This window comes from Triplophysa rosa, linkage group LG11 (genome assembly GCF_024868665.1).
Source record: "Triplophysa rosa linkage group LG11, Trosa_1v2, whole genome shotgun sequence".
NCBI lineage: Eukaryota > Metazoa > Chordata > Actinopteri > Cypriniformes > Nemacheilidae > Triplophysa > Triplophysa rosa.
In genome coordinates this window covers 1,276,367-1,287,066 of record NC_079900.1, presented here as the reverse complement: position 1 = coordinate 1,287,066, position 10,700 = coordinate 1,276,367, and the positions used below count along the sequence as shown (strand labels likewise).

Sequence of the window (10,700 nt, the reverse complement as noted above, 5' to 3'; positions counted from 1 at the left end):
GATTGGTTCTCAAGGACGAACCCCATCTGTTGGCTCGACACAACATCGAGAGACCGACAGAAAGGGAACAAAGTTTAGAGTGTTTGAAAGTGTCATTCAGTGTGAAATTCTCTAGATATTATGCACATTTAATATTTACAATATGAAGTTTTTCCTCTTTAGGCCTGATAGATAGTAAATCTGAGTTTTTTAAAGCAAACTGCATGTGTGTTTTATCTTTCTTTTAACTTTCTAACTTGAGTGTATACATCTGTGTGGAACTTTATTCATATTCTTTATCTATTTACTAATTTTACAAATTTTGATATATTCATTTTGTTTGGCATTTTTTATCATTCATTTTTATTACTGTTGTTTAATCTGTTGTAGGTGTTGTATTGTCTTCACAAGTAGATACAGTTTGAGTCTTCAATGGTCTGTATCTTAAGTCTTTAACGTCATGAAATGATGTTGTGAAGAAGTGATCTTCTGTCTTTGTTTGGTGTAATAACACCTGATCAATCTGTTTCTAGTCAGATAAAGTCAGACCGAGCATTAAAATGGAACGTTGCATTAAAATATTACGTTGATCAGAATATTAGTCATCACGGTTAATAATATTAATGTTACTAATGTTGGTTTTATCTGCAGATTATCAAAGCGATACTAGTAATCAAAATATGACTCTAACTACAGTAAAAACTGGTCAAATATTTGTGATTGACGTTACATATTTAGACTGGAGAGATGGACATATGTAGGTCTTCACAAACAAGTTATCCATATTCATGAACTTTCTTTCTGAGATTAACATTAAATGAGCTATTTTAACTCTGACTGGAGGCAGTGGCGGGAAAATGTAATGGGCGTGGGCAACCTGTCACTCCACTGGAATGGCCTGCCTGATCTCACGGGAATGGGGTATATGCTGTTGAGTAAAGGAAGAAAAATGCAAATGTCCAACCCTGTATGTATTCTCCCGTATGCAAACTCTTATATACCATGTTTACTGCATGAAAGTATTTAACCAAACATATTCTAACCTTTAAAGTATAAATGCTTAAGTATTATTACATTATATGTGAAGCTTTTTGGTGAAGAAAAAAAAACACAGAATACTCGTATACTAGTGATAATATTCTATTAAGATAGAGTAGAGAGGAGGAAATATGTATTAGCAAGAATGGCATCTGTTACACGAGAGAGCAGCATTGTATTCCATCAGATAAGGGGTTGTCTGTTGCAGGCCAAGATGAGGAGAAGGCAGCGTCGAAGAATCCGAAGACGACAAATAAAGAGACAATGTGGCATTTCATAGACAGATGATAAAGGCGTTAACCAAGCTCACGATGACATCAGAAGAGTTGGGGCTTGAGAAACTGTCTATAAAAGATTGAGATGAGATGATTTCAGGAGATGCTGACTCTTTGGAACAGACTCTCCGGTGTTAGATGCCTACTGGGATGCCTTGAGCATTAGATTGATATTTGCAGACTTTATGCTTTTATTTTGTTTTATTTTATATATTAATTGTAACCTTGACAATTGTAACCAATAAAACTTATAGTTATAAAACTACACGTAAGTCTGTAGACTGACATCCTTGAGGTACACAACGAACAGGACCACGAAGAAGTCTTCTGTTACTATAAGTGAGTATATCTTAATAGATGCTCATAGACTATGACAGATTTGACTATCTTTGTCTACCCTGAGAATAAATAGGAAATAGGCAGAGGGTAAATAACAATGCATACGGGTCGATGACGTCCTTCCGCTAAAATCTCTGGCAGCTCTGTTACATCCGGCACCATAGAGAACAATGGTGTTTTGCTTCAGGATGCACATAGGATTACGATCAACAAGTGAGTAATTATTCAAACACTTCACCATACGTCGACAACCAAAGAGGAGAAGCACTTTAGGCTATATGTTTCAAGGTACATCAACAAATATGAAAAAAAGCAAAGTGAAATTTTGCACTCACCAGAGGCATGATCACACAGAGGAACTAAACAATGGTCACCTGTAGTGCTGTCGGTTCGCCGAAAACATTTTCTTATTAAACACATTATCACTTGGTGAAAAACCCCCTTAGTGCTATGAGAGAGGAAGTGACCGGTAGCTGGCAACGATTTTAGCGGAAGTACGTCATCGTCCCGTGTGCATCTATCCTATACGTAACTATTTTACAGAGGTGGCTAATTTGTATGAATTTGTACGTTGTGAATACATTTTTTTTATCGTAAAATTATTTTTTTTACTAAAATTGGTAAACCATTACTAAAAAAAGCTACAGTATACTGAAGCCCCACCCCTTAACCTAAACGTCACTGGCGTGAAAGCAAATCATACTAAAATGTACAAATGGGAATACGAATTAGCCAAAGTTAGCCACCTTGTAAAATAGTTTCTTTTTTGCCGTCTACTCAAAAATAAATCTGTGTTATCAAAACATGTTAATTTAGAATTATTATTAAATAAATTTCTAAGTGAGTTATTTTAATTAACAGGCTATTTCCAATGATATTCTTTATTATAGTCATATATATTTAACATTAATATAGATATATATTATATCTAATGACAATATTATTTTAAATGTTGATGAATGTGCATGGAAATCATTGGAAATACAAGTTTGGTGAACTCTGACCTTCAAATTTGCATGATGAGAACACGGGTGTCCAACAGAAGGTCATTACCAAATTCTTATTCAAAATAAACATTGGATATTCAAGATATACAACTATTTGCATTAATATAGCCTATTAATTTACATTCCATTTAGCAGATGCTTTTATCCAAATTAAGCAAATTGAGGAAGTGAGTGATAATGATCCTAATGATAAAGATAAGTGATGAAGTTAACACTCATAAAACAGTGACAAAAAATTATAACGATCCAAGCAAAAATCAGAATATATGAAAGGTACATACAATCTTCCACATATGCAAAACCAAACATAATAATCTATCTATTATAATAACTTTTAATATTAAAAAGAAACATTCAGTCATTTAATGACTATTGTAACAGTGTGCCCCCACCTCTAAACCCCCCGGGCATAATTTTCATCGGAGCCCTTCAGTCCTGCTACTGAACAGGTTCAACCCGGTTTAGCTTTAGTGGTCAACACACAAATAAGATTAACACAGCTAAAATTACAGTTCTGAGAGCCTACTGAAAAAAGCTCAGGACGACAACCTGAACTGATGTGTGTGAGGTGGAAATACAGAAGTAAAGTGCTGCAAAAGTCATAAACTGTAGATTTGAATCTGAACTGGAACTACAGACTGAAAATGTAAACTCACAGCAGCAATCTGAGCACATTTGTACATTATGCAAGTCAACCCATCTCAAATCCGGCACTGCAATTTTGCTACACAACGTGATATTGTGAGGTCAGTTCAAGAAGTCTATTATCTCATTGTTCATTGCGTTTTGTGATTCATGTTGTGTTATTTTGTGTCTGCAGCAGAGATCTCATTTCAAATGATTCATTGTTTGTGTTCTGCTCCGGTCCGTTGGGTAAAACTTGGTGACATACTTCCTCATTCTGTGTTGAATATAAAACATAGTTGAAACTATAACCACATGCCACATTTCTGCTTTAAATATCTTTAAGGAAATTTCTTTATCATGTCATTTTTGAGATTGATTACAAATCATAATACAGGACAACATTATATTAGATACAAGACATTACAGGATATTTACCGGCACATGCTGGTTCTGGTGTGATTCATTGGCTGGATCAGAACCGGTCTCATTCTTTAAATGGGATTATTAACAAAGACTCATGTTAAATACATGAACAAATTGTCTCTTAAAAATAGAAACTGTTTATTACTAACCTGATGACACCGCTGCAGATTTTTAAAGTCTGCGTGTGAAGAGAATATATATTAAAAATATGTTAAAAAAGATCTGAATTTGACAGACGGGGTATGATAAAGTTCTAATACAGCCGATCTTATACTCACAGGGTTCAAAGATGACTAACACGAGCACAGAACATGCGAAGACGCATTCACAGGGGAAGACAACGATTCTCAGATCCCCCACTGCACGCTCACCAGTGACTGAGTGAAGATTCAAATAATGAGGTTATCATGTTGGTATTATTCTCACTTCAAGGGGAACAGTTTTAAACGTTTAGCCCTTTTACTCATGCACATAACTGATGTCTGCTTTTGTGTTATTATAACAATACTAGTCTTACAAATCTCTGAAAAGATTATCAAAACTTTACTGTTTTTATTGATAATATCACTTCATTCGATAATACTTAGTAAGTAACTTGTTTCATACCTACTAAGTGTTTCATCTAGAGATACTTTACATTTAAAAACGATAGTGTCATTACTATATAATGTTGTGAAATGCAGTGATATTTTCTAGCACCTCACTGATATAGATTATGACACAATCTGAGTACAGCAGAGTAAGTGTGACGGGAATGATGAACACTGTGTCAAACACTTGTGATAACTCACCTTTCTTCTGTATCAGTTCTGCCATCAGTGCAATAGAGTCCACAGACACAACACCAACAGATCCAATAAGACACACATTACGTCGAAAAGGAAGATCTGTACGCAAGATGAAACTGTTTCATTAATAGAAATTAGGTTGTAGCAATTAAAATATTTTATGTCTAGTAATATTTTATATAATATACAGTTTTAAAAATAGTTTTGTTACTTTTTCTCACCACAATCCCCTATTTTTTTAATGATCAATACTGTACCCAGATCTCCAAATGAGTGTTTCAGAACGACGATTCCCCAGAGTATTTGTAGAAATGCAGCTACACAAGTCCACCCAAAACAATCTACAAATGAATGAAACAGAACACTTATAAGCTTTACAATAAACTGGCTATTTTTATTTTTTATTTGCCAAATTAATTCACATTAAACCTTTGTATTTTGTATATACATTGTTTGATATTAAGCACCACTGCACCTTTTTCTTTTTCCAGTGCAATGAGGTAAGAATATACCATGATCCAAGTCACCACTATCATGAAAACTAGCCACGCCCCTCTCCTGGCTGAGCGTAAATCTAAACATGTGAGAACGTTTTCATTTCTAAGTATTCATAACAGAACAGAACAGAAATCTGGAGTTTATACCTTTGATAAAGAGTTTAGAAAACACTTACACTTCATATTTATTAGACATGCGTCCTTCCAATTGTACCTCGTCAATGTTAGGAACAGCGGAAAAACTCCAATATAAAAAAGTGCTGAACATGAAACATAAAACGACAGTTCTGTTTCTTTAGACCGACAGACACATGACTTGCGTACATTTTCTAAAAATACACACCACAAAAAAGAAACGCAAGATTTTTTATCTTAGTGTGATATATTTGTCAATTACCACACAAATAGTTTGCAACAAATAAATAAACTAGTGTGCAACAGGAGCCAGTAAAAATAAGTCCTTAACCTTGAGAAGCCTTTTGCACCTTTATATAAAATTATAATTTTTTTAGAACATGCTGTATACTATTTTTGTCTAAAAAATGTATTTCCTCCATGATCCCACATAACTGAATCCGAATGGTTTATTAAAGTTGACTTACCTTGACTAGCAGCCCCAAAGGCATAATAGAGGAAGATGAGCTGCAGTGGAGGCAGAGCATCATGTCCAATATCAGACACAAAGTCTAATATAGCACGCACATTGCCATCCTTATTTATAACAGTTTCAGCCAATACTATAGTAAATACATGCAAAATAAGATGAATTATTAAATTGAATGGTTTCATGACATTTCATAACAGAAGAGAGGAAGAAACAAAAGATGAATCATTATTTTCTATAAGAGCAATTACCGATCAATTAGTTTCATTAAAATCATAAATGACACGAGATGTGTCAGTGATGTCACAGCTTGACCAGATGTGTCAGAAACAAATCCTGCCAATACTTTAATGAGGTAAATGGTGCATAATGAAAACAATCATACAAAATTACTTACAGAAAATAATTTTGATGATGCAAATGAGAATCATTATTCCAAAGAGGATTGTTATCAGGACTCTGTCAGACTCTGAATAATTTAGGCTTTTTTTCCGAAAAGACTGAAAAAGAACTGTAGATAAAACCCAAAACATGAATTAGCATCCACACGGTATGCAATGAAAGTGGACAATGAAAGTGAAAGTGGAATAACTATGCTGTGGTAAAGACCACCTGTGGTAAAATGTGATTCTTTTCATGTTTGTTTATATGTCTGTGTGGTGTTTTAATATACTTTAGGACAAACCATTTGCAGATTCATGAGTCAACACCATTAAGTATTTTCTCCTAAAACTGGCTTGTCACAAACACATTATAACCAATGTAAGGTGGTGTAAACTGGTGGGATTGAGTGGAGGCACCACGTATACTAAAAGCAAGGCACTTACATTCAAGCTATTTTAGAGCATGAAGCAATTTTTTTCACAGGAAATTAATTTTGTTTTAAGAGGTAAAATTATTGGGGGGACTTTAATTTAAGTAGCTAAAATTCTCCTTTTGTTCTCAATAGAATGCAGGTTTGAAATGACACGAGGGTGAGTAAATGAAGACAAAACGTTCATTTTTGGGTTAACTATCCTTTATCAAGCAGGCTACCAAGGTCTCCATCAACTCACGTCTTATAGCTCCAAACCTGTATGACTTGATTTCTTTAATGAACCACAGGAGGTGAAAATATGAATTTAAGAAATGTTGGTGATAAACAAAGTAAGCCTCTATACGCTTTTATTGAATTACAAAAACAACATGTTTAAATGTGTTTAAGAATGTAGACATTGCCGTTAAAACAGTGATACGTTAATCTGTGAACTTTGAGGAAAAACAACAACATTCCACAATATTAAAAGTGTTGTTGTTTTACAATGCTGCAGTAGATTTAGATTTATAAACATCTGTGGCAAAATCTACCTACCTGAATAAATAACATTTGTAAAGAGGGCGTATTCTAGATGAATACTGCAGTGCAAAGCAGTTTTGTGATTGCCTGTAAAACAAATCAAAACATAAACATTCATTGGTTTAAGGCACAGACATGTTTTACAATGTTGTTTTCAAGTAAGTCAGAGGTTCTCAAAGTGGGGGGCACGTAAGTACCGCAGTTACCAGATGAAAAAGAGAAACACCAGTCTGATTTGAGAACCACTGAGTTAAGATGTAAGACAGGAGTCACATGTAAATGTACCACAACTCTAACATGCATCTGTGAAGCCTTATTGTACTTAAAGAAACAACAACTTTCAAATGTATGATTGAAAATGATTGTTTGTATTTTGCTTTCCAAATCACTTTTTGCTTAAACAAACAAAAGCCTGCAAAGCTGAAATTCAATTCAATTCTCATATTATATTTAATTAAAGATTCTCCTCTGATAAGCAAATACTGTCTTGAAATGAACAAACCTGGAAAACGCTCTGTATGTGGAGATGCCCATAACAGCAGAAGGATCCTTAACCCACAGTGAGCACAGCACACAACAGTCTCACTCAGAAAGCCTCAACAAAACAGAAAAGACTGTTTAAACGATGCTCATTTCAAAGCTATATTAACAAATAAGAAGTCCCATAAGTGTGATGAACATCCTAAAAAAAAGGTTTGCTTGATTCAAAACTATGAATGGGGTTCATTTTATAGCTTAGAACAAACCTGAATTAACAAAACAATGCTGGTTTCATCAACTGCTCACTTACAGATTTCACACAAGTGATAACCACTGAAATACTTACCCTCAGTAACTCCCCAGAACAAAAAGGCAAAGAACATAATAAGGTTTGGTGCAGAGACAACACACATTTGAAAAAACAGGGCGCTTCCTATAGAGAGAAACGAAAACAGAAACATAATAAAGACCCATCCATTATTGATGTAAATAAGCTCAATGAAGATGATAATAGTTTCTTTAAATACATACTTGTATTTTGTGATCTGCACCATAACGCAGATAGCACAACAGAAGATCCACAGGCAGAAATACAGAGAAATAACACAAATATGTGTATAACAGAGAAACCTGTAAAAACACATTTAGTTATGCTAGTAACTCTTCACAAGAAATCTTGTGCCATTATTGTCTCTGTACATTGCCAAAAAAAAGAGCTGTTTAAGTCATTAGAGAACTTTACAATACACTTAGACTCAAGAGCCGGAAAGGTGTTAACCATCAACTCTAAAAAACACTCGCTACACATTCTCATCATCACACCCAATCCCATCATCGCTGGACACATTTAATTAGTTGTGTAATTTGTTTTGTGTAACATTTAATTTAATTTAAGTTAGCACTGTGGCCCACCAATGATTTACATATGTAAAGACAACAGCTTTACAAACCAAAGGTGTCATTATAGCCAGCTAGTGTAGTGGATAATATTATGTATTATGTATGTAGAAGATATTGAGAGAATGTTTTCTTCATTAAACATAAAATGTTATCAAACATTTAATGATACAAATATTTCATTACATTTTAGTAGATGCTTCTATTTTTGTTTTTTTAGACCTACCCAGTTGTTGAAGTTCTATAGTCGTGTTGGCTGTAAGCGGTCCAGCAAACACTTGACACATGTAAAGTCCTTTATCTTCAGTTCTGATGCTCTTCAGTCTGAGAGAGAAGTTTCCTCTGTGGATTTCATCAGCGTAGAGCTCAACTCTGCCTCTGTATCGCTCATCTGAGGATTCGAATAGAGTTCTGTTTTTTTGGTACGTCAGTACAAAGACGTCCCCATCTCCATCTGTTTTCTTCCATGAAACCTCTATGTCTTCAGGCGGGTTGTGAGAGTCCACAGAGCAGTTTAGAGTCACGTCCTCACCCACAAATGCAGATATGTTGTGTGCTGATCTTGTTACGATCAAACGCTCTAGAAAAGAATATTTTAAATATCAAAGTATATATTACAATTCAGTAATGTAAGTTGTTTTGGCAAAGACTGTTTTATTACTCACCAACTGCTTTTATTTCGACCAGAGCTTCTTCAGAATCCACATCACTATAGACTTTACATCTGTAAAAACCTTTATCTTCAACTCTCACATTGCTCAACAGAAGGGAGAAATCTCCATGTGGAATGTTCTCGCTGAAGAAATCAGCTCTGTTATGAAAATCCTTATATTGGGCCTCTGGTATACTTTCACCAGACTGAAACACGTGTACTAATGTATTTGAGTCTGTTCTTATCCAAACCACCTTCAGTGTGTCAGCTGGTAAAGGTTTGTCAACAGAACAGGGCAGAACCACTGAACCTCCCAGAGGAACAACCAGAGGATCTGTCGGACCTTTTACAATAAATCCTACAACATTTCATGAAAGAGAGAGAGAGAGATTAAGTAAAGGCTGTAATGTTCTTTCTTTCATTACCTTCTCATTGAATTCTTGTTATAAGTCAGCTTTTATCACATTATACACTCAAAAAAATGATTCTTGCTGCGTGTCCAATTTACTTAACTTGCTTAAGTTAAATCAACAAAAATTTGGTCACAACATGATTTTTTATGTTTAGTCATATAACTGAATCCATTCATGTTGGGGCAACATAAAGGAGTTCAGTTGTGTTGACATAAAATAGTTACAATTGGGCAGAGGACTTATATTTCCCAGCATGCTTTGCGTATAACTGCACTATGAGAGTTATTCTCTTAGATACGTGTTATTTTATGCATTTTTCAGTAAAAAGAAACACGTTTTAGTTTTTAATGTTCATTTATCTTTAAAGTTTTCAAGAGTTTGTTATTTTTTTGAGTTTTGTGGTTACCATTGTTCAGAAATGCGTTGCCTTTGGTTAGGTAGTGGGCGGGTCTAAATCAGATTTTCTGATGGGTTCTCTTAACTCAATATCTTCTTTATGTCTGATTAATGTTAAAAATGTATAAAATTAACAAATATTCTTGTGTGCCTTCATTAAATAACCCTTATCGATAAAATGTTTTTTTTATACTGGTTTTATGTGAAATATAATGTTAGCATAATTGAATTTCATCACGTTAATAATGTAAAACAAAAACAAGACTCTTAATCTGACTCAACTAAACAACATTGCATTATCTTGATGTAGATATGGATAATGTTTCTTAAATTCAACATAATCCAGTTATGTGGAACCTGTTGACATAAAAAGGTTAATTAAGTTGAATTTTTTTTAATATTTGATGCCTTTGCCAGATGCTTTTATCCAATATGATTTACAATACAGTTGTGTTTGAGTTTGTTCAATTTCAGTTGGTGGTCACTGGTCATATGTAGAATAGTGACACTGATGTGATTTACATCATCTGTAAATTTCAAGTCTTAAAATCTCTAATATCTAACCTCGATCATGTTTAGATGAACCCAGAGATAAACATTGAACAGTTGAACATTTACTTATTGAACATGTCCAAAATTAATTATTATGAAACAAAGTCACATAATCTATAAAGTAAATCGGTTCTGGGCGAGTTTGAACAGTTACAAGTTAGTGAGCAGTAAGCATTCGAGAAAACAAAGAAATTACATGACTGGTGTCGTGTCATCATAAGGCTATAAAAGTATACTGACATTTTGAATATCTAACCCTAATTTGTGTGGACAACACTTACCATTAGAGATCATCAGCAAAACTGACAAATAAATGCATTTGTGTAGCTGCATGTTCAAACATAAAATCATTTGGAACAATATAAATCAAACTCTCCTCCGGTCTTTACCTGCATAG

The 10,700-nt window shown here is 34.2% G+C and overlaps 1 protein-coding gene across 1 annotated transcript; it reads right to left on the bottom strand.

The window, feature by feature from the left end:
- Positions 1 to 2,660: 2,660 nt before the first annotated feature.
- LOC130561103 (uncharacterized) lies at positions 2,661 to 10,696 on the bottom strand. Its single transcript, XM_057345239.1, has 17 exons — positions 10,585 to 10,696; positions 8,956 to 9,300; positions 8,517 to 8,870; positions 7,925 to 8,023; positions 7,740 to 7,826; positions 7,416 to 7,508; positions 6,929 to 7,000; positions 5,975 to 6,088; positions 5,576 to 5,710; positions 5,150 to 5,233; positions 4,952 to 5,050; positions 4,734 to 4,817; positions 4,480 to 4,575; positions 3,967 to 4,065; positions 3,838 to 3,866; positions 3,701 to 3,754; positions 2,661 to 3,539 (listed from the first exon to the last, which is right to left on the bottom strand). The coding sequence occupies exons 1-17, from the start codon at positions 10,652 to 10,654 to the stop codon at positions 3,432 to 3,434; spliced, it is 2,022 nt and encodes a 673-aa protein (XP_057201222.1). The 5' UTR covers positions 10,655 to 10,696; the 3' UTR covers positions 2,661 to 3,431.
- Between the last annotated feature and the right edge of the window lie 4 nt (positions 10,697 to 10,700).